At 30.1% G+C, this 27,254-nt stretch overlaps 3 protein-coding genes across 8 annotated transcripts in view; 1 reads left to right on the forward strand and 2 right to left on the reverse strand.

Annotated features, from left to right (window-relative positions):
* The first annotated feature begins 4,181 nt into the window (after positions 1–4,181).
* On the forward strand, positions 4,182–7,506 carry LOC143431606 (mitochondrial ribosome-associated GTPase 2). Of its 3 annotated transcripts, none has more exons than XM_076908485.1 (8): positions 4,600–4,752; positions 5,486–5,722; positions 5,977–6,096; positions 6,159–6,497; positions 6,582–6,720; positions 6,795–7,027; positions 7,093–7,287; positions 7,368–7,506. In XM_076908485.1, the coding sequence occupies exons 1-7, from the start codon at positions 4,741–4,743 to the stop codon at positions 7,261–7,263; spliced, it is 1,251 nt and encodes a 416-aa protein (XP_076764600.1). In that variant the 5' UTR covers positions 4,600–4,740; the 3' UTR covers positions 7,264–7,287; positions 7,368–7,506. The 3 variants fall into 3 exon arrangements, with proteins under 3 accessions (XP_076764618.1, XP_076764600.1, XP_076764608.1); XM_076908493.1 differs by lacking the exon at positions 4,600–4,752 and adding an exon at positions 5,243–5,374; XM_076908503.1 differs by lacking the exons at positions 5,977–6,096; positions 6,159–6,497; positions 6,582–6,720; ... (1 more) ...; positions 7,093–7,287; positions 7,368–7,506 and adding an exon at positions 4,182–4,443 and having other exon boundaries at positions 4,534–5,374; positions 5,486–5,617.
* The window catches only part of Alars (alanine--tRNA ligase, cytoplasmic), a 100,340-nt gene continuing 80,345 nt past the window's right edge, over positions 7,260–27,254 (reverse strand). The window contains exons 2-15 of the mRNA XM_076908217.1: positions 12,986–13,153; positions 12,716–12,904; positions 12,479–12,624; positions 11,823–12,014; positions 11,469–11,759; positions 11,223–11,332; positions 10,864–11,138; positions 10,476–10,799; positions 9,573–9,831; positions 9,257–9,509; positions 8,925–9,189; positions 8,434–8,718; positions 8,121–8,298; positions 7,260–8,030 (exon numbers count right to left, since the gene is read on the reverse strand). Of these exons, the coding sequence (XP_076764332.1) occupies positions 7,357–8,030; positions 8,121–8,298; positions 8,434–8,718; positions 8,925–9,189; positions 9,257–9,509; positions 9,573–9,831; positions 10,476–10,799; positions 10,864–11,138; positions 11,223–11,332; positions 11,469–11,759; positions 11,823–12,014; positions 12,479–12,624; positions 12,716–12,904; positions 12,986–13,120 (3,576 nt within the window). The 5' untranslated portion in view covers positions 13,121–13,153 and the 3' untranslated portion in view covers positions 7,260–7,356. The remainder of the gene's footprint in view (positions 8,031–8,120; positions 8,299–8,433; positions 8,719–8,924; positions 9,190–9,256; positions 9,510–9,572; positions 9,832–10,475; positions 10,800–10,863; positions 11,139–11,222; positions 11,333–11,468; positions 11,760–11,822; positions 12,015–12,478; positions 12,625–12,715; positions 12,905–12,985; positions 13,154–27,254) is intronic.
* On the reverse strand, positions 15,186–25,850 carry Cnk (connector enhancer of ksr). 4 transcript variants are annotated; one of them, XM_076909232.1, is made up of 13 exons: positions 25,676–25,850; positions 24,479–25,068; positions 23,601–23,711; positions 23,270–23,520; positions 20,801–23,037; positions 20,308–20,437; positions 19,974–20,236; positions 19,739–19,889; positions 19,239–19,382; positions 18,033–18,757; positions 17,533–17,934; positions 16,465–16,694; positions 15,186–15,776 (listed from the first exon to the last, which is right to left on the reverse strand). In XM_076909232.1, the coding sequence occupies exons 1-13, from the start codon at positions 25,731–25,733 to the stop codon at positions 15,561–15,563; spliced, it is 5,508 nt and encodes a 1,835-aa protein (XP_076765347.1). In that variant the 5' UTR covers positions 25,734–25,850; the 3' UTR covers positions 15,186–15,560. The 4 variants fall into 4 exon arrangements, with proteins under 4 accessions (XP_076765347.1, XP_076765348.1, XP_076765350.1 ...); XM_076909233.1 differs by having other exon boundaries at positions 18,033–18,226; positions 18,329–18,757; positions 19,739–20,236; XM_076909235.1 differs by having other exon boundaries at positions 18,033–18,226; positions 19,739–20,236.

Consider the following 27,254-nt stretch of genomic DNA (forward strand, 5'->3'; position numbering starts at 1 on the left):
GTGGACGTCCCTCAAAGTTAACAGTTAGAGAAAAACGGAAAATTGTAAAGGAAGTGAAAATAAATTGTAAATTAAACTCATCACAACTTAGAGCAAAGTTAAATGAAGAAAATAAAAAAGAAGTAAGTTCGAAAACTATACGGAGAGTGTTAAAAGATGCGGGATATTCTGCGTGTGTCGCAAGAAGGAAACCATACATATCCAAGAAGAATCGGAAGATGAGAAAAGAATTTGCAAAAGAATTTATAAAAAAGGATCCCACATTCTGGAATAACGTATTATTTTCAGATGAAACTAAATTTAATATATTTAAATCAGATGGCAGAGTATTAGTTTGGAGAAAGCCAAATACGGAAATGGATCCACAACATTTACAAGCCACTGTGAAACATGGAGGAGGTGGAGTCATGGTATGGGGTTCCATTGCAGCGTCTGGGGTTGGCGAATTAGTATTCATAGATGAGATTATGGACAAATATGTATATTTAAATATATTAAAGGAAAATTTATTTAAAAGTGCTAATAAATTAAATCTCCCGCGTGATTTTTATTTTCAACAAGACCATGATCCAAAACATACTGCCTATATTGTACGACAATGGATCGTTTACAATACCGCACATACATTAAATACCCCACCCCAGAGTCCAGACATGAATCCCATCGAACATGTTTGGAATGAATTAGAAAAAAAAATTAGAAAATATAATATAACAAACAAAAACCAATTAAAAGCTATTATTTTACAAGAATGGAACAATATAGAGCCGGATTTTACAAAAAAATTGGTAACTTCAATGCCAAAACGATTGAAGGAAGTTATCATGAGGAATGGAGGGCCAACCAAATATTAATTTTTAATTTCTAAGTACTTTCAATCATTTGTGCCAATACTTTTGTCCATGCTTAAAACGCTCAATAAATATGTTTTTGTTATTATTTCGCATATCACTTTATTTATATTACTGTTTCTGTTAAATAATAATCTAGAATAATAAATAAATAAACGTGTAAACAAATTTTTCCTTTTTAACAATTTGTTTCATAGTTATAAGCATTTTTATCATAACAATCATGCTGTGCCAATACTTTTGTCCAGCACTGTATGTATGCTCAAGTCCCTGATCACGTAACAGATAATAGCATATATTTAATGAAAGTGTGTTATTACATATCAGCAATTTTCGATACTAAACTTGTTCCAAACCTTTTAATTTAGTCAAATAGAAAATTATTAATTTTCTTATACCGATTTCTTAGTATAAAAAATATCGTGTTTGTAATCTATCTACAGTTACATAAAAACAAAATTTTATTCCCCCCCCCCCCTCTTTCCCTCCCTCTCTCTCTCGAAAAATAAAAATTGAATCGACGAAGAAATGATTTATCATAAATGACAATTTTAACATTTTCGTTATTTTCTTTGTAATTGCTAGTATTTTACAGTATAAAACTTTCCTCGTGATTCTGTTTGAGATTATGCTCTTTGTTTAGCTTTGTACAACCAGCCTGGAGTTGCCAAGTTACAATAACGCCAAAATAAACTAAGAAGTGCGAAACTTCAGTTGACATAAATTCTTAACTGCTATAAAATGTGTTCACACACATAAGTAGCGTTTGTCGATTATAGAGAAACCTAACATTCTTTCGTTTATGCCACAATTTTATTGTTACATTTAAGAAACAATAAAGAGTAGTTCGTATCCAAGCAGCAAAAGTTAATAATAAATAAGAATCCTTATATTGGATAATTTAATAGTCATTGTGAAACATTGATAATACAACATAAAATAACAATAATTTCACTGATAAGCGTGCAAACACGAACACGGTTGTATTACTGCAGAGTGCTATCGATATTAGAAGCTGTCCTAAAAATCGGAAAAGTATCATCATTCAATGACTTTCCTAAAAATTATATGTACGTAACAATTTTTATTGTCGCCAAACTAAAAGTAACCGACTCTTACGTGTTATGAAAAATTAAATTACTATTTTATATTTTACACAATATATATAATTTACACATAGTAAAACGGAAATGATATCAATTAGGTTGATGAAATTAATTTCATCTATATGTATAATTAACATCAAACGATAGTGTCTTATATAAGTTAAATCTAATTTAATCCTCTAACCTTCATCAACTCTTTATAATTACGTTCAACAACAACTCTATTAGATTTGTTTCATTTTTCATTTATCATACTGTCAGAATTTAACAATTTTCAAGTATTAAAAAATATTTAAAAATGTATAAAAAATATTTATTTACTTATATTACTTTTAAAATTTTTATTCATTTTATTTACTATTATTTATTTTATTTACTTAGTATTTATTATATGGCGTTGGTAAAAATTGTATAGATATTGCTACGATATGTAATTAACTAAAATGTATAAATATTTCTTAACGATAGCATTTATTTATGACAGTATTAATTCATACGTACACTTATATCATTTTTATTTTTAATCTAACATTTAATTTTTTTGTTATTGTTAAAACTTTTTTTAATAATTGATTAAATGATTTCACATATTATGTAACTATAAAATTTTATTAATTACTTTAAATCGTAGGAACGTGCAACGATATTATGAATTCCTTTCTATAGTTACGGTGATTTTTGCTAAACAATGAATATTTGCGTGACTTTACGAACAATAATTTATATGATGTTTCTTGTGACTTACTATTCAAATTTTGATAATACTCTGCGTGATCGGTCTAGGCTTTCCTTAGTTTTGGGATCCACTAAAACAGGCATGCATGACAACAGCGTAATGATATAATGGAGAGGTATTCAAAGAACAATGTGCGACATGCAACATGTCTACAATGACAAATCACAAGTTAATATTTTTTACTGTGGATTGAAGCGCACACATACACACGTATCGGTGTTGTAATTCGTTATTCGTGGACTTGCGTGCTGCGACAAATCCAAGATATGAAGAAGACTATTGGTACGAAGCGTGGGAGACTACGTACAATGTATACGATGAATACATACGATATTTCGATTCTTTCATCAACGATTTAAGATGTATATGCACATGACCAATTCATTTATTTGGAGGTAACTATACTATCAAATATTTGTAAACGTGAAAAAATACCAATCTATTATAGTAACAATTGTTATACGAGCTTATTAATAAGTTCGTATATTCATAATCAATGTAAATATTTATTTATATATTTTTTAATAAAAGTGAATTAAAGTTTTATTTACACGTGTCGATTGCAATTAGTTAAAAGTGCATCATCCTAAAATATATTCGTTGATCCTCGAGTATTGACGTACGTATAGTAAAAATGGAATTGCACTGTATAAATTCATGAGTCTAAATTTATAACAGTTTCTTCAAAACATTGTATAAAAATAGTTCCATTCATTCGTCGTATTATTACATCACGAACTTTCGTTTGTAAGCAAAAGTGGGGATACATATAATATATATATATATATATGTTGTGTGTGTGTGTTAATATAAAGTTCCTTTCAAATTTCTCCCGTAACTAACTATAGTAAGAAATCTGTTGTACGTATTCAATAAATTTAAACATCTATATATAATTAATATAATACAACGACTGAGTGAAGTAGATATTGCAATTAAATTTTTCGAAATACTTAACATGCAGATGTATACATCTATAAATAAACATATAATGTTATAATACAGCCAATAAAACATTATTATCGTATAATATAAAGACTAGCTTAAATTTAAAATTGTACAATTTGCGTAATGGTTATTAAAAAGATATACTAACTACATATATATAAATTACATTTATAAATGTAAAAGTTATTATAGTAAAATATTTTAAATTAATTACATATAGAAATTTGCTTAAATTAATTTAATAAAATATTGACATATTAATGCAGTTTATTGATTTATATAAATTTTCGGTACTATTTGAAATATATATATGAATTTGTTTAATGTAATAATTTAAAACTACATATATATTTCTCATGATGATTATATTAATTAATATGCAAAATGTTATAAGAAATAAATAGTAAAGATCATTTTAACTGACAAATTAACTTTTTTATAGTTAATATGTATTGAGACGTACAAGATACATACGTCAGGGATATACCACTCATGTAAGGTTATACTTATTTGTTTATGTTTTAGAGGTTAGTAAAAGCACTTAGGTAATAATACGTGTAATTTAAAGCTTTCTCATTATTTTAATAATTACTATAAACTATAATATTTTCATTTATTGAAATTATGAAAATTACTATATTTAATGAAAATGATCGTGTACTATTAGTGGGAGAAGGGAATTTCTCATTTTCTGTTGCATTGTTTCGCCTTAATTTAAAAATTAATGTTATTGCAACATGTTATGAGACTAGTGTCAATCAAGAGCTTGGAAATAAAAACATAGAATATTTAAAAAATAATGGTTTGTATTTTTAACCTTTATTTTATGCTCTACTTTATACGTATGCTGAGTATAATAAATACATAAAATATTCTATGCTTTTCTTTTCAGGAATTTGTGTACTATTAGGTATTGATGCAACAAATTTAAAAGAGCACCCGATACTAAGAAATGAGTTATTTGACAAAATTATTTTTAACTTTCCCCATGTCGGCGGTAAAATGAGAATAGAAAAGAATAGAGAGTTATTAAGACAGTTCTTCATAAGTGCATCAACATTATTAAAAAATAACGGTCAAGTATTGGTTACTTTGTGCAATGGTCAAGGAGGTACATCTATTGATAATCCACCAAGACGTTGGGATGATTCGTGGAAAGTCATAGAAATGGCAGCGCACGGAAATTTTATATTAACAGCGATTGAACCGTTTGCATGGTCATCTTTTCAAAATTATATAGTAACTGGATATCGTAGTTTGGACAAACAGTTTCATTCTGCTAGAGCTTTAACACATATATTTATGAAATCTGATCCACCAAATATTGAGAACATTGCTCCTAGAATAAAAATAAATATTCTGCAATGCAGTAATGATAACTTTTTATGGAAAGATATAAGTCGCATAACAAACATATCACATATAAATGCAACTAACATGCACACTCATGCATACGTATTTGACATGACTATCTGTATTAATGAAAATTTTGATCCTATTGAATTTTATGTATTATTATATAATCATGCAGGCTATATTATAAATGATGTTAACTACATGGGATCATATGTATGCTCTGGGGAAATAGAGAAAAGAACTTATAGAATAAATTATAAGTCTAGCTGTTTACCCTTGCACAGAAAAAGAGTTATCGATTTACATCAAAATTTGATTGCAAATATTTTGGAAAATAATTTAAATGTTTCAGTTTCAAGATAATACTAATGTTACATGTATCTACATCTATATATGTATAAATATACAAAAGTAATTCAATAAAAGTAATTAAAAGATAATTCATTTCTATATGCATAAAAACTATCATGAAGTAACTTCATTTTCAGATGCGCTGTATTCATCAAATAAGGAATATAATTGTACATAATACCTTTTGGAAACAAAGGATTGTATATAACAGTGCAATAAGTACACAAAGGTGTAACAGTGTTAATAGAAGCATATTTAAATTATTTTGTACTTCCAAATGGCTTAGAGAGCAAGACCATGTTCCTAAACCTCTGCGAAGTATAAAGCCCAAGGCGGAGAAAGATGCAGAGAGAAATTTTGTCGATTTGAAACAAGTATGAAATTAAATAATTACTTTTACAATTTGTTTGAAATACAGTGATTACAAAAGGCATTGGCATACCTATACTTTTCAATGAGATTTCTTTTAACGAAGTCACATGAAAATAGTATTAAACAAATTTAAGGGTATCAGGCTCAGGGTATCTGACTTGATGATGTTCAGTATATAAATTTAGAAAGAAGTATGACTGTATGGCAATTTTTGTTAATCATTATATTATCAAATTTAATTTATGTAAATACTTAGGTACGAGCAATTGGAGGGAAAGGTGGAGATGGAGAGATATCATTTCTGCAATTGTGGTCAAATGAAAATGCTGGACCGGATGGTGGAGATGGTGGACATGGTGGTCATGTTATTTTTGAGGTAAAAAATGAACAAGTTGTCGAAATAAATGTCATAATTAAATTTAAATAAAAATATTATAGGCAACGTTAGATGTTAAAGATCTTTCGCATGTAAGTAGTGTTTTCAAAGCTGAAGATGGAGAAAGAGGTTATGGCAAGTCCTGTTTTGGAAAAAATGCTGAACATACCATAGTACACGTACCTGTAGGTACTATAATACGCAATAGTGAGGGGAAAATAATAGCTGATTTAAATAAAGCAGGGATGATGTTTATTGCTGCTCGAGGAGGCGCTGGTGGGCATGGAAATGCATTTTTCAAATCTGACGTGCAACAAACACCACAGATAAGTGAATATGGTGCAAATGGAGAAGATTTACAATATGTGTTAGAAATAAGTACTATGGCACATGTAGGACTAGTAAGTGAATGTGTATTATTAATATTTTTATTAATTTTTCATAAACTAATTCGAAATTTTAAGTATTTTAAATTTTTATTTTAGATTGGATTTCCGAATGCAGGTAAAAGTACACTGCTAAGAGCAATATCTAGAGCTAGACCAAAAGTAGCAGCATATCCATTCACAACATTGAAACCTCATTTAGGCATAGTACTATATGATGATCATGAACAAGTTGCAGGTTGGTAATACAATTTAATTGATTAATTAATGTTTTACGATTCACTTATAGTAACAAAATTATTAATTGTCAAGTGGCTGATTTGCCTGGTCTTATACCCGACTCTCATAAAAATAGAGGTCTTGGTATACAATTCCTTAAACACGTGGAACGCTGCAAGATTTTGTTGTTTGTTCTTGATATTACTTCTGATGAACCATGGAAAGATTTTGAATCTTTGAAATATGAAATTACACAATTTAATGTACGACTGAATAAAAGGTTTCTTCTTATTGCTGCAAATAAAATGGATTTACCAGAAGCAATGGTAAGTTATTATTATCTTTAAATAAAATAATTGAAGAAGAAATGTACATTTGAATATAATTATAGGAAAAGTTGGAATTGCTTAAGCAAAAAATTGATTTGCCAATTATTCCAATTTCTGCTAAAATGGGTATAAATATATCTATTCTATTAAGAGAAATAAGAATATTATATGACAAAGAGGGAAAGGAGAGCGACACAGGGAATGTATTACAACATGACAACAATTCTGATTAAGAGTATACATTATATATTTAAATTGTAATTGCGTTTTATTAATTAAAAAAACATTTATAAAAATTATTTCGAAAATGTAACATGTAATATTTATTATTTAACAGCTTTTGCACACATCTCAAATTTTGTTATCACACTAGCTACTTGTGGCTGATTTAAGATAGTAAAAAACCACCTATTTAAATTGATATACTGCTTTCTTTGCATTGGCTCTAATACATGTTCATACAATGGCAATAAGGCAGTGAAGACGGCAATATCCGCAAGACTAATTCTTTCTCCTACTAGGTATGTTTTTGTTAGAAGTATACTATTTAGTTTTTTTAAAGAAGAAAGAACGTCTTCTTTAGACGTTTTAATATTTGTTTTTATATTATTTGAAACATTTTTAAAAAGACATGGCACAACCCATCCCAGTACTGCTGGTAAAATATGATTATCCGTATAACTTAACCATTGTAAAACTTCAGACAAAGTAAATAGATTACTCGAGCACTTTAATTGCTCATTTGATAAATAAAGAGTAATTGCATTACTGTCAGATAATTCGAAACCATTTCCTTTTAATGTGATACTTTTAGACGTGATATCATTATCTGTTTGTGGCAACGCGATTAATTCTTTATTACTATATCTTGCAACTATTTGAGCACGATAATATTTTATACTTCCAGGATTACCACAAAGTATCAATTTATTTTCTACAGTTTTGGAACATGCAGACTTTTTACTGTCTTTCGACAAATCACGATCTTCGCTTATACTTTCTAAAAACATTTTTAAAGATCAGAAACAATTTCCTTTCATAATACGATTATTTTGTAACGCGTATCGATACATAATGAATTATGTTTTACCTGCTATTCCAAGTTTCAAATTAGCAAAATTTTTAGCGGTGTGTATTAGCTTAGTTACGCACGATATATTGGTACCAGAAGCCTGAGCGGATTCAGGTTTTCCACCCCCTTTACCTTCCATAAATGGGGCAATTTCTTGAATCCAATCATTTGCCTTTAATCCTTTAGTTATGGCAGACTATTTTTTAGTTTATTGTATTATAAACATATAATAATAGTAGTATTAGTAATGTTGTTTCTTGGGGTCTGATTAATCCAAGCTCTGTATCGTAATTTTACGGCAGAGCAGAAAAATACTAATTAATATTTTTACCTTGGATACCGCACTGAGTGCGAAAATCTTTTTGGCATCAGGATCAACACTTATGAGCAATGCACTTGTCTCTGGAGATACAGACTTCACTTTTTTAAGAGCAGAGTCTAAAGCTTTCGTATTACTATACGCTTGTAAAACTTCGACCAATACTGGACATCCAATGTTTTGTTGAATTATTTGTTGAATAGTATCCACCACTGCATTGGCAATTGCAGTCTTTGTGACACGTTCTTTATCATCAAGTATCCTTTTTAGATCTTTTAACATTTTACGCATTTTATCCTGTATTTAAAGACATATAATATTTAATTTGTTGCAACAATGGCAGTAATAAATGTTCATATTAATCAGCGACGAAAATGATAATAAAAATTTGTAATATCACTAATGCGTATCAGAGAAAATTGCAAGCTTTTATATTCACAGTATTTTACAACTATATAGAATTGTCGATATTACCCCAAATAAGTAAAATACGTGAAATGTACCTTCTTCCAACTTGAAATAGTGGCATGTGATACATCATCCGTTAAATCGATTATTTTTTTCACCTGTTCCTTTATATTTATAGCAGTTTTATCAGTTGTTATAGTCGCTTGAAGTTGATCTAATTGACCCTGTAAGATAGCTGCCTTTTTTTGTGCTTTTGTTGCTTTAGGACCAGTGAGAGCTACTATACGCCTAATACCTTTAGCTATAGCTTCTTCACTAGCTATAACAAAATCTCCAACATGTTCTGTGTAATGTAAATGCCTAAAAATATTCTTTTTAATACTTATCGGTCGATTCGTTTATTACAAGGCAAGTTGAAAGTTCTTACGTTCCACCACAAAATTCTACACTAGTTTGTAATCCACCGAGGCCTAAAGGATCTTTTTCTAAATCTTCAACTGGTATACCTATACTAACGACTCTTACAGGATCAGGATACGTCTCTTCAAACATAGCACGTAAACCTTGAATTGTTCTTGCCAGTGCTAAATTACTGTTTTTAGCATAAATTTTTTTATTCTCCTTGATTATGCTATTAGTTATTTCTTCGACTTTTTGTACTTGGTCCATAGTCATTGCACCTATGAAAAATCATGTAGAAAATGTAGTCTTTTGCAGTAATTCAGAATATGTGGAGTACAAACCTTTATTTGTAAAATCAAAACGAAGGCGATCAGGTGCTACCAAAGAACCTTTTTGATCGACTTCCGTACCCAATACTTTGCGAAGGGAATAATTTAAAGCGTGCGTTGCAGTGTGATTGCTCATTAAAAATCTTCTTCGTGTAGTATCTATATTTAGTGAAACTGTATCGCCTTTTTTCAATGTCCCTTGCCCTACGATTCCTATGTGCAGCACGTAACCACCTCTGACTTGAACATTTTTTATATGAACCTCTGTATCCTTGGAAAAATATTATAAATTGAATTAATTAATACATATTATGAATTATTAATACATATTATTAATTGAACATTTATTGCATTTGTATAAACTACAGTAATATTTACATTGCTGTGGTTTTTCAGTTATATCATTTCATCCTTTGCCTGAATTGTGTTTATAGTAGGTTTATATACTAGCTTATTATACAGGTGAAACAATATTCTATCAATTCGTCATATTTTAAGTCATAATTGTCTATAAAGAGTATTGTGCTTTGTGAAAAGTATAGAAAAAATGGACTGGGAACATGAAAATGAAATAAAAATTCACAATTATCACTAATTCACAACATTATTTCATTAGTTTATGCACAAACTACCCCATTTATAATACAAGTAATACTTTGATAAGTACTGTTTATAAATTAATTTGATTTCGTAACTTGAATATCCCGGATAAGCTGTAGACCAACATCCGACAATGTTGTGTCTGTACACGGAAAAATAATTGCAAGTATAAAACCAGCAATAACTTAAGATCATAATTGTACACGTGTTTATATAAACCTTTCGTTATTTTTGTACTTTTAATTCAACCCTCTTATATGGAATATAATAGGAAGAAGCAGTCTCTCTATATATTTAAATATATTATTTACTTACTTCATCATCAATCTTTACTAGGAATCCTTCATCGTATATTTGTCCACCTTGTTCCGCGTAAAAATTTGTTTGATCCAATAAAATTCCAACTTCCTCGCCGGACGATACTTCGTCTACAAAAATCTTTGCTCGTCTAAGACCAATCACAGTGGCAGTGCACGGAGCAAATTCATACTCTTGATATAATTTGTTATTGGTAACTTTGTAATTATATTTCGGTAAGTCGTTCGTAGGTTTAATCCCATTGTTATTTAACTCAGTGATTGCATGAACATCCAAATTAATTTGGTCATCTACTCCACCACTTTTGTTTTGGGAAATAATCTGAAACAAGTGATGTAATTCTGATAATTTAAAAACTATTACTATAAAGCATTTTATACAGTACCTGAGCTTGCTTTTTTGCTTCTTCGTAACCGATCATATCTACTTTTAATCCCCTTTCTTCAGCCATAAGTTGTGTTAAATCGACCGGAAAACCATACGTATCATATAAACGCCATGCGATATCACCGGGAAGTACATTTGATGATCTTAACTTTAATATGGCACGATTTAATAAATTACGACCGCGTAATAATGTTTTAAGAAATTGAGTTTCTTCTTCATTAATAATATCAATTATATGCTGTTGATCTTTTTTTACTTCAGGAAAAACATCACCTATTTATCCACAAGAAAAAAAGTAATTTCTAATATACAAATACTTAATTAAAAAAGCTGAATAATTGAAGTGATGATAATTACCAAGAAGATCTACCACAACATTTACTAGTGATCCAAAAAATCCAGGTTTTGCATTCAATTTTTCAGTTGCATAACGCACAGCGCGTCTTAAAATTCTTCTTAACACATACCTGAATTTCCATTAATGTTAAAATCGACATGTCGAAAAAGGATTAAAGACTATAAAGTATTCGACCACTTGTGATACTAAATTTTAGATATGAATTTATGAAATACAAAAGATATATGTAAATATAAGAAACTCACCCCCTACCAGTATTATCAGGTACACCTCCATCTGCAAGAGCAATTGTAATAGTCCTTGCATGATCAGCCAAAACTCTGTATGCCATATCAATTCCATCTTTGTCTTCTACGCCTACTTTTCCTTGGTAAGGTGGTGCTCCCGTATCTTTTTGTATTGCATTAAAAATTGGTACAAATAAATCTGTGTCATAATTTGCACGTTTATTCTGTATAACTGACACTAATCTTTCCAAACCCAATCCACAATCAATGTGCCTTTTTGGTAATAGTTTTAAGCTTCCATCAGATTCTCTGAAATAATATAAAACATTAAAGCAATAAAGCTTATTTTTTTGTTCATTAGAAGTTACTTACCTATTAAATTGTATAAATACAAGATTCCAAATTTCTAAAACGTTTGGATCATCCTGATTCACTAAATGAGCTGCTTCTCTATTACCAATACGATCATAATGTATTTCACTGCAAGGTCCGCAGGGACCTGTTTCCCCCATTTCCCAAAAATTGTCTTTCATGTTTCCTGGTAATACATGGCTAGGGGATAACCTGAGAAATTAAATAGAAATTTGTCTCACTTTTTAAATGAACAACTTATAGTTTAGCAATTCAATAATGAATATTTAATGATTGTACCTCCGAAAAGCTTATGTCGACGATTTGAAATTTTTTGGAAGAGTGGCAAGTAGATGCGTAGTGAACTTTAAATCGAAAATTTTATTTTCAAGAATTTAATGATTTCTAAGGAAATAATACAAAATTTTCAAATAACTACTACAAGAAAAACAATTGTAATAGCCACATCTATGTAGACAGCATTCAATACATTAACTGCATCTGTATAGGCACTATTCTATGTATAATAAGAAGCTTTTCATTAATATCTCAGAAACAATTAAATACCCTAGGATAAAATATTGTATTTAGTGTTTCTTCTTATTATCCTCCTAAAATTTTATATCAATTCGCAATATGAGCCTTTCAGAGATACGGCCAAATACATGTCCAATTACCCCAAAGAAAGCCAAATTTGTTTACATTCTTCATCGGGTATCAAACCATTCTTCTCATCCCCTCCAAAATAAGTTACATACAATCGATCTATTGGTAATTTTAATTTATCAGTTAGAAATTCCCAGGCCCAAGTACAAATTTCTTCCTGAAAAGGAAAGATGAAACAGTTGAGAATGTGAAAATTTCAATAATATCAATGGAACAAATTATGTATAATATAATGGTAAATCACGCACTTTAAAATAATCTCCAAAAGACCAATTGCCCATCATTTCAAAGAAGGTGTGATGATAAACATCTTTTCCAACATCATCCAGATCGTTGTGTTTCCCACCAGCCCTGATACATTTTTGGCTGTTAACCACTCTCACAAATTTTGCCATATCACTGTTAGGATCAACTGTTCCTAAAAATATTGGTTTAAACTGAAAAAAATGACAACAATTAAAGAAATAAGTGCTGCATTTTATTAATCATGAATAATAGTTTTTATTCGTGTGTTATACTTGATTCATTCCAGCATTTGTGAATAATAATGTTGGGTCATCATGTGGTATTGTGGAACTGGAGTGCACATATTGATGATTTTTATCTTTAAAAAAATCAATGTAGGCTTCTCGAATCTCCTTAGCAGTCATCATTATAATTATATCTATTAGATCTGTTTTTATGTTCTACTACCCTTTATGTTATTCCACCCCTGAAACGAAGCAAAATATTCAAATAAAATATTTGTAAGGTTAGATATAATTCAAACATATGGAATTGAGTTGCATTGGCATTTATGTAAAACAAAACATTCAAATAAATATCAAATAAGGAATAGCAAATGTATTTCTTTACTGAAGCTGTAGTACTATTGCACGATTGTGAAATATAATCGTAAATGCGTTATCTACAAACTCACCTTGAATTAAATACGGAAACAGCTGGACTTTATAACAGTTGCTGCGATATATCTAGAGCAGATATTTCAAAAGAGAAAGTAAAAAAAATATTCGCAACAATGTTGAAAAAATGTTCACGTGCACAAGATTCATACATTGAATTTTAACGCGGCTGGTGCGGCGTGATACTAACACACAATCAAGCTTGCGACCGCCCTGATTAAAAATTATTTATTTCTCATTCAAAACTTTTACAGAATGCTTAATTATATCAGAATAAGGTAAAAAAAAAAGGAAAGTATTAACATCTCGAAAATAATTATTGCATGGGCTTTATTTTGGGTATAAAAAATGACTACCTGTTTTTATAACTTTTAATACTATTTGATATGTTGAATTAAAAAATCGGAGTTTTAATTTTAGAAATCTATCGATTTAGAAAGGTCACTTTGATGTCATATCGTCCAATGAACGAACTGCATACAGTACGAACTGAATGCTAAGTACTTGGGTTAGCATAATTTTCCGACTATCGCCGGGTGACCGGGAACATGGAAATCATTTAAGTGCTCAATGACTGGATGTATCAAAGAGGGCGCTTTAAACTTGTACGAACCAATTAGATTGTAGATAGAAGACACTATGTCGTGATTCTAGTCTATGAAGTATTCTTAAACATAAAACTTGATTATTTTGAATTCCACGTGTCGAATGCTATCGCAGAAGATGATTATCTATAATTAAAACAAATTTTAAGATTGTCATTTGCTCATAAAAATATTAGAAATCAAAAGTAGAGAAAACTTTTAAAAGAAATTATATTAAAGATTATTACTATACAGATAGTTGAAAAATTATATTGAATAATTTATTTTGTTATTATTACTTATAGATATGCCATTGTTATGCTGTAAATGTTTTTTTTTTTTTTAGTATGTAAGCATTTTCTAATATTCGTACCTGACTTATTGTAGATGCATAATGAAACATTTTTTATGTATATTATAATAGCTACATAAACTATTATAAAAATATAGAAAAAATACATAATTTATGGTTTCACTGATTTTAGTCTTATATATAATACTTTCAAAAATTTCTTAAACATAAATTGTAATAAAATTGTGCACTTGATGAATTACATTAACTCTTTGATGCACAGAATTTTATTTTCTTTAAATTGAACAAACTTGGTTTCTTTTTATTAATAAAAGTACGAAATAATATAAAATAAAATGAAACATATGCCCAAGTAGCACTTGCAAATATTTCAAGGTGGTGTAAAAGATATCTCACCATGACACTTTTAAACACCACTATGCCTCAAAGAGTTAACAATCAGAATATAATTTTAATTATATACAAAAACTATATAAAAGACATGTAGGCACTTTACATATCATCGCACTGGATGTAAATGTATAAACACGATGTCTATATATGTATGTTTATAACTATAAAATATGTTTAAAAAAAATATAATGCGCAATTTTACTATGTGTCGCAGAAATGCAATTCAGATTATTTACGCTTTAATAATCTTTAAGAGCACTTCCAATTTATATATTTAAAACTATTTGTAGCAAAATTTTTTTCGTATGCAATGTTAAAGTAATTACTTATCCAAAAATTGAAGTATCAAGTATTTTAATTTATCAATATAAGAAATTAGTGTTCTGTATTTATTTTGTTTATCACATAACTGTGTTATAGTTTTATGATAGTCTTTTATATAAAAAACTAACTTTTTACCAAGTATTATAAAATTACATAATTCTTATGTAATAAACATTTGGAGAAGAAAATTTGCTCGAATATTCTAAAAAACGTTAGTTTCAATTTACAGATTAATGCTAACAACAATTACAAAATAAGGATGATAACCAAAATGGAATTTCTTCAAATTTATATTACTTACAAAGGTAATATCATATTAAATTTCAGTCGTCCGCTCAATTTATCATTTCGCTTGTATCGTTGAGTGGATAGTATACAATTTTAATTCATGTGAAAGGATAATTTGATAACCTTCCTATTATTACAAAATGGACGGTTAAATTTTAATACTTTATGAACAAACATGAATTAATTCTTAGATTCCTTATATAAAATATGCGATTACGATAAACGATTAAGGAAACACATTATCTTTGGTTATTGTTGTGCAGATCAACGAACTAAATCATGTCATTGGTTAATGAGTGTTTCGATTGCTTTTATTACGATTGCGCAATAGCGAAGCGTCCAAGAGAGAATAAGTACCAGGTTCAAATACTGGCGGATACTCGAGACCAGGGTAATCTGGTGGTGGTGACGTAGGTGGCGGTATATAAGGTAGTGTCGGAGGTGCTAATGAATTTCTACCTGTGCTTGTGTGCCCTTTCTGACAGAAGGGATGAGTTGCACCACTCTAAAAATAAATATTTCTTAATATATTTAACACCCGATAATACAAGGTATTGTAAAAATAACAATCTGTTTTAATAAATAATATGAATGTAAAAAAAAAAGCCAACAATAAGATATGATAAGATGTGTTAGACTAGAATTAAATTCCTTTTAACAGTTTTCCAGTTCATTCAAATTCTTTGAAATTTGTGGTCAACTTATTCAATTGCTTGATCATCTTTAAACAACTACTTTTACTCAAGTGTTGAAACAATGAATGTCATAGTTATATTGTTTTATATGGAATCAGCAACACTAAGATAGACACACATTGCCAGCTTCCATTCTGATGTTTAGCCTTATATGTTTTTGTTTAGTTTCTTTAAATCTGAGATTTACAGTAGAAGAATTGGGAATCTAGTAATTGTATAATGAAAATAGTTAAAATAATTGCATTTGAAATGCTTGAAACCATGTTTTACAAAACAGTTGATTCTTAATTATAAACCAGCTGTATGATTGAAAAAATTATTGATGACCGTTTCATAAGCTCTAATAATTATTTAAAAATATATGTTTTGTTTGACTATATATATACTTTTAAATCTTAGCTTTTTTTCTTTTTAAATTCTTGTCACTTCTTGAAACAGATTGTTATTTTTTAAATATCCTGTATGATACTGGTAATTCTTATTTATTAGAATATATACTTTCGACGTTAAATTTGGAGCGCAAGGAGATGGTGTATCTGGACTCCAATCACTAACAGAATTGACCGAGCTAAAACTCTGACTGAGAGTTTGAGGACTATTTGCACTGAAGGAACTAACAGATTGACTGATTCCACTATCACCTGGACTCTGACTATTCGATCGGCTTGGTAACCGTGTTTGATTGTAACACTTTTCTCTAAACAACGCTCTATGTAATCTCGGCGATCCTGAAGATCATATATATACATATAAAATATAATTAAAAATAATCACGTATATGAAATATTGCTCATTTTTACAACAATGATTTAATTAAAAAATCATAATTTTAACAAAAAGAAATTAGAATACTTCGAATAAAAAATTGTAAATTTCGAATTCTGTCATTGTTGCAAGTAATGAACGATATAGTTTAAATTTAATTTAACCCCCTATTGCCCATTGTAATTTTGAAATCATGTAACAGCAAAGAAAATTTTAATTACATGCAGCTTTTAATTTAAGAAAAAAAGAACAACAAAAATTGAACTGTTAATATTTAATTGTGCAATTTTAGTAGTTCATATGAATAATATTTCAATTATATATCGTACAAATGACATATGGAAAAAGAAAATACAGAACAATTTCCATAAATAACCGAATAAAAATAAGTTGCTTTACTACTTCCAAAATTATACAAGGTTCTTCAAAGTATTTAGAAGGGACTTAACATGAATTACTTCTGTGTATAAGATATAAATTAAAGCCCCTTCTGAATGATAATCTTAATGATGGAAGAATCCAAAAACAATTAAGACTGATTAATAACACTATTTTCATCTGCAAGCTTTAATAATTGAACCAAAATGTAAACAGCTCAATGGATATCACTAAAAACTTCACTACTGATATTTTTACTTAAAAAGAAAAAATGACATTTTCAAATATACTGTATGCTATAATATGATCTGAAAGACACAAATTAACTTCGAGAAAAATTTTTTTAGTCAGTAAAAATTAATTTGGGTAGTAGAGGGTTAAAATCTTTTTATTAATAAATATATTCAGCCATTATTTATTTACCCAATAAAGTCTTTTGTGTTTCCTTGGGCAAATCAAGCGTGGAAGGTTTTTGTTGACCCTTATTACCAAATAGATTTTTCAAACGATTCGTTTTCTGAACCTGTTCACTTTTATCTAAATGCATTTCAAACGCAGCGGTCATTCCGTCTTGTTCGAACGGTGAAGTCGGTATAGGTGGTGGCTGATATTGTGCTACGTTCTTCAAACGAGTTTTTTCATAATTTATGTCCTTCTTATCGACTCGTCGCAAAGAATCTAACCAATTTTTATCGGAAGGAACATGATCACGACGGCCTGTTAAGTTGAAGCTTCCTTTACGATTAACAGATGCATTTTTTTTAGTACGTTGTAAAGCTTCACAAGAAGCATGAAAAGTAAGATCGTTACTAGATCCAGAAGTACCTGAAAGTACAAAGAAATAATATCAATTTTGTAAAAACAGAATTATAGTAATTATATTCGAAATATCGTAAAAGTATTATACAAGTAATGAAAGTTACCATCATTACGAACAAGCCTTGATATTGATTTCATATCCTCCGCTAAGTTGTTGATATTTTTAGGTAAATAATAGTCATACGGCCTAGAGACATCATGATTGCTAATAGATTGCGCTTGATTTGTGTAAATATTAGTATTATATTCGCAACTCACAGTCGATTGTCTCTCAGATCTTTCCGCGATATCTGATTTACTGTAAGACAAAGAGTTTAATTGTTTTTGTTCAAATGCGAGACTTTTGCAATGAGGCAAATTACATGACTTCATTTGCTGAGAATTCGATCCGTCTACCGACTTTTTTTTATTGACGTAACAAAATTCGTTCGATTTCTTGTGAATTGAATGTTTAGACGAATCTCCTTTATGCTCGTTTCTTTCAGAGTCTCCACTGCATCGTCGTGGTGTGTTAAAGTTATCCATATTTCGTGAATAACCGTACGTGTTGGTGTTGTTTGCCATTTCGTCATTATTTCTACTTCGAGCGTGAACGTCATTATTGAAACCTCCGACAATGTCAGGTCTGGATTGTTCGTTAATTGTCTCGTTATCATAAAAGTTCCTATGTTGGACATGAACATGATCGCTAGTTAAAGGAGTGATTCGTGGTGATACAGGTCTAGTTCTCGTCATTTGTCTTTGCTCTTCTTGTTGCGACAACATAAACTCTTCTAATGTGATAAAACCTTGTAGGTCTTCAAGCCTCCTATTTCTATTACTGAAGCACCTGAATATTAAATATACTACACTAATTACATATTATACATTTATTACATTTTACAATATTGTATTCCACAATTGTACTAGAATTAATAAATTATGTAAGTAAATAAATAAATAAACAAACAAACATACGCGCACGTTCGCAATTGTATTCGAGAGACAAGGTGGAAGAAAAGAGATGAAAAAAAGTGTACAACAGACATCAAAGCAGCTAAGGATATTGTGCAGGAGAATCATTTTAAATTAAGGACAGACGTGCACAATATATATATACACATAAAATGAATCTAATCAATTTTTTCGTTTAATTATTTTATTATGAAATAAAAAGTATAATAATATATTTAAGCGCTTAATAAAGTTATTTCTACGTTTGTGATGAAAGAAGTAAAATAATAATAATTTGATTAAAGCTTTTAAATATTATGATTTTGAACATCACAAAAATTTGTATTAGTTGTACAGCATGCAATACAAATTGTTACCTGTCTGTAGTACGTCTGTAATCGCCCATATCCTGAATACTATTCGTCATGTCGGTAGCGCTATGTGAGGCGCATAATCCGTAAAATGTACTTCCTGCGATCGTCATTTGTAAATCTGGTGAATTTGGGACCGATTCTTGCTTCCTAAAAACAAATTTGTATTATATATTTTTTATTTTACGTCAAGTATTTCCTACTACAAGCGTGAAATGTAGGTCTTACATCTTTTAGTGAAACTTCATTAATCTCTTTCATTCTTAATAAAGAATGAAAAGATGTACAATTACATTTAATTTGATAAAATGTAAACGCTGAATAGTTTGTGAGATACTTAACGATCATTGAATCTATCTGTATAATTATCTATACCTAAAATTGAATACGGCTATACATCTTTTGATTCTTTCCGAAAGTTCATAAAAATCCAAGAGTTACATTTCGCGCGTTTGTATTGCTAAGTGCATTCTTTTTGTTATACCCACGATATTAGGTAATCTTACTTATTAGGCGTAGATGTAGGAATAACTCGTCTGTAACTCCTAAATTGCGCAGTTGGAACAGGTACATTGTGATTTTTCGTGCCAAGAAACTTCAGATATTTTCTGTCTAAACTGGCACCGCTAATTTCATGATCCTTATACGTGGAAGAATCTTTACGAACAATTTTTTTCAACGATCCGAATGATTTCTCGACATTTGGCTTGTATTCAGGTGTAGGAACGCTTTTAGCTTTACTCTTTTGCTCGCTATCACTTTCGTCGGTTTCGCTGAAAAGAGCGCTACTTCTACTATGACCATCCGCCCCCAAAGTTGCTTTGTTAATCGCGTCTACCCATAAGGCAAGGGAATCTTCCGTGTCTGCAGCAAAATAGAACACCGTCCCTGTGTGATAAACTTTGAAGGCATATTTTCTTGATTTTACTTCAGCAGCTCTCGACACAGTGAATCCTGTCAAAGCTATGAGACAGTCTGCTTTCATACTGTTTTGAGTTTTGAACCTGTATTAAATATGGAATCGAATAAGTATCGGTAGGTTAAACATCGTGCATAATGCAGTGTATCAACAAACCTGTACAAGGAAGAACACTTTAAAATAAACCAAGCTTTTGCCCAAGCACCACCTGCACCCCTTGTACGATATGTTAACCATCCTTCTAGATCACCTGTTCCTATATCTTTAACAGATATATTTCTTTTCCCTAATTAAAAGGTAATACAAAAATTAATAAATGTTTTAATTAATAAAAAAGGTAATACAAAAATTAATAAATGTCACTATCTTTTAAGAAATAAAAAACAAAACTGCCTTTGGTATGCAAATATAAAATTGTAATATACATTTCGGTACTAAATGCTTAAATACAATTGTATTCAATAATTTCCCATAAAGAGACAAAATCATGAGTTTCTATTCGAATTTTTTTATTCGCACAAGAAATTTTTGCAGTCCAATAAAAAGTATAATATAGTAAGAATATAATATGCATTAGTAATATTACAAATAATATTACAAAGAATATTATATTTCTTTAAAATTCGTCATATATATTTTAGTTACTTACTTGCAAATAATATACTTCGTTTTCTGTTACTTCTGGGACTATTACTGGAAGATTTACCTAAGCTTCCATGCAGTCCAATACTTCTGGCCACCATCATAGCTTTATTGACCATACCTTTCTCAAAACTTTTTTCCTTCTCGGACACCTTAGACTTATGTTCTAGAGATTGCTTTGAAGAGCACGAACCATCCGGCGAATCCATATTCTGAGAATAAGACTCGGTACTGTGATATTCCATTGTCGAATTACTGTAAATAGGCTTCTCGGCCGTAGATTCGTACTTATCACAGATAGACTTATTTTCCTTTGTTTGCTTATCATTGTATTCTAAATACGAAGAATCCAAGTTCAAGCTAGGTCTGCGTTCATTACATAAACTATTTGCATCGTCGATAAATTCTAATTTCTCTGTAAGACTGTTACAACCATCAAAGTAACTCGGTCTCTCTTGATAATCCAAATTGCTTTTTATATAAGTTTCGGTATAATATTCCGTGCCTTTTAAATCCTTTATAGCATTAGGCTTCTCTGATGTGTACTTCTCTTGATCCTCAAGTATGTTCGAAGTATTACCTAAAACCGAATCCACTGTTAACTTTGTATGATATTTACGTGGAGGCGGATCGGGAGGTATTAGATGAGGTTTAGTCTCTAGCTTTTTACTTTCGGTTCTTGTTAGTTCCATGCATTTGCAAGAATGTGTTGTGTTTCCTTGATTAGTTGACTCATCAGTTTTTGTATGATCATTCTGTATTTTCTGGTAAGAATTGACAACAATTTGAGGAATGTTTCGAGTAATATTCTGCATATCGTCTACAGTAGAATTTAGATCGTTATTTGATCGCACTTGCCCTTGAGCTTGCGATCTTTCTTTCATTGACACGTTAGATTTTCTTTCCGTTAATTTCGCTCGCTCCGTTTGACTACAACTAAACGTTTGAAGAATTTTCCCAAATTTATTCGGATTAGGATTATTCGCCTCACTGGTTTGTACATAACTATTCATCAATTCCAATCTATCTTCATTAAATTTATGATTCGAATTTGAATTATTTATAAAATTTTGCGCATTATGCACTTTCGACATATTTTCCATTTCGAGATTTAAATTATTATTTGTCATGTTTTTCTTCTCGTATTTATTTACATCACTGTTAATACAGTCATTATTGCTTTGGTTATTTTCTATACTGATTTTCTGACTTGCGTTACTTATCTTACATGCAGAAGTTTTAAGCGAATCTGAGCGTTCAAATTGTGTTTCATCGTTATTGGTTTGTGCGATATGCTTATCAATATTATTCTTTCGAGCCGTATTACTACTATCGAAATTTATTTGATTACTTTGCTTTTGATCGCCAGTACCTCTTGATTTTTGTTGATCCTCGAATTTCGTGGAAGTTACTTGAACATCAGTCTTAGTCCATACACTGCTTACATTATTTGCAGGCGTTTCTACCGTACAAAACAACTTTTGTCTTCTGTTCTCTATATCGTCAGCGTCCATTGAATCATATGCTGGCGTGCTGTGACTTTTATCTAATCTCCCTCGCTCCTTACAAATACTACGCTCTTTATTGCTTAGCTTACTCTTATTAGTAATATGTTTATTCCTAATAAAATTGTTGCACTCATCTAAAGGCACGCTTGTATCACTCAAGTTATTGTTATTAGTGGTAACGTTGGGAGACGGTTGAGAAATCTGGCTGGGGTTATTTATACTACCGGTAGTTAATTGTTCGTCGTGATTTTGAACAGTAGTTTTACATTCGTCTTTCTTTTCGTGCGTTACACTCAATGTATTATCTACTCGAGGAACATTATGTTTGACAGATCTGTCTTGAAACTGTACTTTCTTATCATCAGTTTGCCCATCGTTTCTTTTCTTCCTTTTGCTTTGCTCTATACTTATACACGTTTGGGGTCGTATATTCGACGGCACATTATCTAAACCGTGCGCGCAAGATGCTGCTTTGTCCCGTAACTGGGAAGTCGTATTATGTTCTTGTTTCAATTCCTTCCAAAATTGCTCTATATCAATTCCATGCTTAGTAGTAGGACTAGCACCAGTTATAGTAGCCCGTCTTTGAACCGAATTTCTTGGTTTAGTCGAGTACAGTCGAATAGATAACGGTGGTTCTGCTTCACTATCCGAGTCACTACTATCTATGATCATTGTGTCTAGTATATTAACGGTATCTAAAATACTTGCAGGTTCTGGACTGGGAATCTTTGGCCTAAGTACATTAAAAGATTCATATTATTTGAAGAAAAGTAAAATTTCAGATTTTTATATTTTAAACGCAAGGAAAAAATATGTAAAAATTAAACTATTATAAAGAACATTGGCTCGCAAATGTTTGACTAAAGAATATGCGAAAACTGATTCCCTTTTTGTAACAAACTAAACTAGGAAAAAAGTTACTTCGAATTTGCTATGTATATATGCATGTATACCTATATGTATACCTTGGTAATGGCATAGTAAAATCTGGTATAGTTAGTAACTCTGGCCTTGGCGATGGCAAATTGTGTTGCCATCGCGTCGTGTAAGATGTTTTCTTATTACTTGGAAGTCGATATGGTTTTATATAAATTTGTCCGTAAACTTTTGTATGCCGTGGCCTACGTTTTAAAGTTAATAATACTTCTGCCGGACTTTCACGAAATAATTCTAACAGATTTTTTCGTTCCCAACCAACTACAGTTTGATAATTTACCTGAAAGACATATAATTGAAATTAAATATTTAATTTTAAGTTAACAAGCAAAAATTTGAAAAAAAGAAAAAGCATATTACCTGTACAATCTCATCACCTTCTTCCATTTTGCCACATTGATGTGCAGTTGATCCAAATTTAATTTCCGCAATTTGATGAGCTCCATGGAAAGATGGTAAAATATAAAATCCCTACAAAGAATTTCAACGTTTTTATTTTTCATTCTTTCTGTGGAAGAATTTACTCTTTTATAATACTTTCATTGCATAGCGTAAAAGAATTATCTGAACAGGAAGTTAATGTTGTGTTGTGTCAATGGTTATAGTTTTATCTTCAACGGATGTAGATTATAAAGTTTAATATTGTACAAACTCGTATCAAATATAAAGAGTACTCATAAAGTCTCAAGCTATTGTAATAAAAATTAATTGCAATGATAACATTTTTTCATACTATGATACTAATTAATGATGAAATTTTTTACACTCTGATGGACATTTTAATTTCTACTTTTACAGGATAAAGTGTCTTAAATTAAGACTTTGCAAGAAAATAGTTAAACCAAGAACTACAAAGAACACTACATTTGCCAGACTTAATTTAGATAAATTTTTCACTTGATAATTCATTAACATCAATACATATTGAACTGAAATGAATGACTTCTGAGATCTGAAAAAAAGCGAATAAAAAATAATATATAGAATATTGCTTTCTGGACATGTTACAGAAAGTTTGTTTGTCTGCTTTATAATATTTCAGAATACAAGTTTTCACAAAAAACTTGATAGAAATTCTGCATATTACATTTATTATAAAACTATTTAAAGATACATTTACAATGATAATAATAATGAAACTGATGAAAATAAAGATTAATAACATGAATTATTTAAAAAGGAAAATAAAATAATTTCATTCTAAATATAACATTTGTATACATAATTTAAAAACTTACTAAATCATCGCCTGTCTTTTTTTTCAATGTTGCCAAATCTAAGCTAGCTGGTTGTAATATCATTGGATCAGTAATATCCTGTATTATGTAATCAGCCAATTTTGCTAACTGTCCACAGATTGTTCTAATTTCTTGTATTGGTTTTTCAGCAAACCTATCCCTTTGGGCACACGTGGCCATTTCCAAGGCTAGCTTCATTAATTCAGCTTTTTTATCATTATATTCCAATTGTCCACTGAAAGGGGGACGATCTAGCCATCGTACTAATGGCTTCACAGCCATTATGACTGATGCTACATCAGATAACGTTTGAGTTGTAACAGGCTTGGAATCTGTCTGACGAGACAATTCATTACGTAAACTGTGTGCTTGACAAGACAACCGTAACGCCAGCAATTGTAAATTTTCACGATCAAGCTCGTAATGAAAATTTCTCAAATATTCTACTGCTTCAAGTATAATCTCTTGATGGCCAAGTTTTAACACACCAAAGTGTTCTAAGTCTTCAGGTCTCAAACTTAATAATTGTTGTCCATTGACACAGTGATTTGTAAAACTATGTACATAGGGAAGTACAGAATTATCCAGACCTAGAATAAAAATTTACACTGTTTTAATGTATTATATTAAAACGATATACGAAAAGAACATGAAAATACATGAAAATAATGTTTCAACGAGTAATTGCATTCGTCGGACGAAAAGGAATATCTACATTTTCATTTTTCTGATCAATTCAAATATTTTTTTGTCATTAATAGTGATCTCATATATTTGTTTAATTTCATTTGTTTCGAAATTAATATCGATAACAGTAGAAGAGACAACAGTCAAAGGTCATGTAAACAATAGCTATTCATAAATGTTAAAGACAGTTTGAATTGTTTAAAAAAAAGGAAAGAGAATGTCAAAGTGATGATAAGCGAAGAGTTGCACTTGAAACGATACATCATTTACGTATTATGCAGTTGTAACGAGCGATTGAATAGATAAACTGTTTTATATGTACAATGAAATGACAAATCTGAAGGACAGGAAAAATAGAAGGGGCAGGTGCGGTCCTATACAAGGCTTCACAAGCAAATTTCTTTCTTCACGGCACATTGTTTCTGTGAATAACAAACTTCACTCGTCCTTCAAGATCCACCGACGAACACACTTAAGAGAACATCTAAAGAGAAATTTATTTCTTCGCACCTTTCAACCATTCACACACTTGTTCCGTTTTCCATTCAGCGACATTAACATACGCCATGATCCGAACATTTATTAATTCACAAAATGCTGAAGATTCTGCTCGTCCTCGGTCGTCTTAATTTCCAGCTTGCCCCGTCGATAACTGTTAAATGCTGAATTCAACAATAACTGTGCAATACCACAGTATACAGTAGCGAAACTCTCTGTCGGCACCTTTGATGTCGGTGTACCATAAAATTGAGTGCGCATGCGCGACAGTAGCATCCAAATCGCAGTGCCACCTGGATTTCAATCTCACTTGCATTTTTTTACTCTCTATCTGTCCAACTTATTTTTACGTTTAGTTAATCAAAATTTAATAAAAATAATAAATGTATTATTTCTAATACACTGAAAAACAAGGAAAGAAAGCAAAAATCGAAAAAATATAAATGCACATGTTACTATGACTATAAAAATGTAAGAACATAAATATTATACAAGATAAACAAGAGAAAATATAATGAAAAATACAAAAGATATATTATACATTGTACATTTTATTTTAAATCCAACTACTTCATCATGTGCTACACTATAAAATAAATGAGCCTTCGAACTCATTTCATCAGCACATAATAAGCAGTGACGCTCTATAGCTGGTAATGTTTTCACTTTTAATTCTAGAGCGCGGAATAGTTTTTCATTCATTTCTGGAACCAGATTCCATTTTTGTGTAAATAACTGCAAAGTACGTATTGAAGGTAATGACATTGATTTTTGTAGTTCCTTGTAAGTTCGTGGGCTTGAAAAAAATAATGACAAGGCAAATCTTTTAGATCGTGAATCATATCTTTTGCCATATTTACTTTTACATTATGCATCTATTTGTACCGTTAATAATCTATTAAAATCTTCCGGTAATAACTTACGACTTAATTCCCTCAAATTATTATATTCGTCTTGTCTACTTGGGCTGACTGATTTTCTTTCCCTTTCCTTCGCATGTAATCGCCGAATTTGTGTACGCAATACATTATTTTGCGTTTTTAATCTTTTAACTTGTTCACGTAATTTTTTTATTCTGAAACTATCATCTAATGATCTCTTTGTATGAGTCGTTATCAGGCTTGTTCTTGGCTCCTCAGCAGATGTGCCTCTGTAATATTCAAATCTGTTAGATTCATTAAAAAGGATTTTTAAATATATGATATAAAATTATATAATTATAAATTAGCTGACACAAAATAAACAACAAAATAATATGAAATAAAATAAAATAAAATACAGTAAAAGTATAAACTTACGGTTTCATTACTTCTGTCTCAAAATTACTAGCAGCAGAATGGCAAGTTGGCAGAATTATTTTAGAGGTTTTTGTATTCCTGAAAACAATTTAGGTATAATTTATAAATTTACTAATTAAAAATACATAAATTCATTATTCTATTAATATATATTACCTATTCTCTTCTTCAACTTTTATAGCCCCTTCTGCATATGTATTACTAAAACAAAAAAATATGTATAGAAAATTACAAAACAATATAAAATATAATTTTAATTATTCTATTAGTACATATTACCTATTCTCTTCTTC

Source organism: Xylocopa sonorina, chromosome 1 (genome assembly GCF_050948175.1).
Source record: "Xylocopa sonorina isolate GNS202 chromosome 1, iyXylSono1_principal, whole genome shotgun sequence".
NCBI lineage: Eukaryota > Metazoa > Arthropoda > Insecta > Hymenoptera > Apidae > Xylocopa > Xylocopa sonorina.

What these genes read in the sequence shown, in the direction of transcription:
- LOC143431606 (XM_076908485.1), top strand. An exon ending in GTGGTCATGTTATTTTTGAG is followed by an intron (nt 6,097 to 6,158) that starts GTAAAAAATGAA and finishes AAAATATTATAG; the next exon opens with GCAACGTTAGATGTTAAAGA. An exon ending in TGATCATGAACAAGTTGCAG is followed by an intron (nt 6,721 to 6,794) that starts GTTGGTAATACA and finishes TTAATTGTCAAG; the next exon opens with TGGCTGATTTGCCTGGTCTT.
- Cnk (XM_076909231.1), bottom strand. Translation starts at nt 25,733, where the DNA reads ATGGCGTATGTTAATGTCGCTGAATGGAAAACGGAACAAGTGTGTGAA. An exon ending in AAGTGTTCTTCCTTGTACAG is followed by an intron (nt 20,237 to 20,307) that starts GTTTGTTGATAC and finishes TATTTAATACAG; the next exon opens with GTTCAAAACTCAAAACAGTA. An exon ending in TACAGACGTACTACAGACAG is followed by an intron (nt 18,758 to 19,238) that starts GTAACAATTTGT and finishes TTTAATATTCAG; the next exon opens with GTGCTTCAGTAATAGAAATA.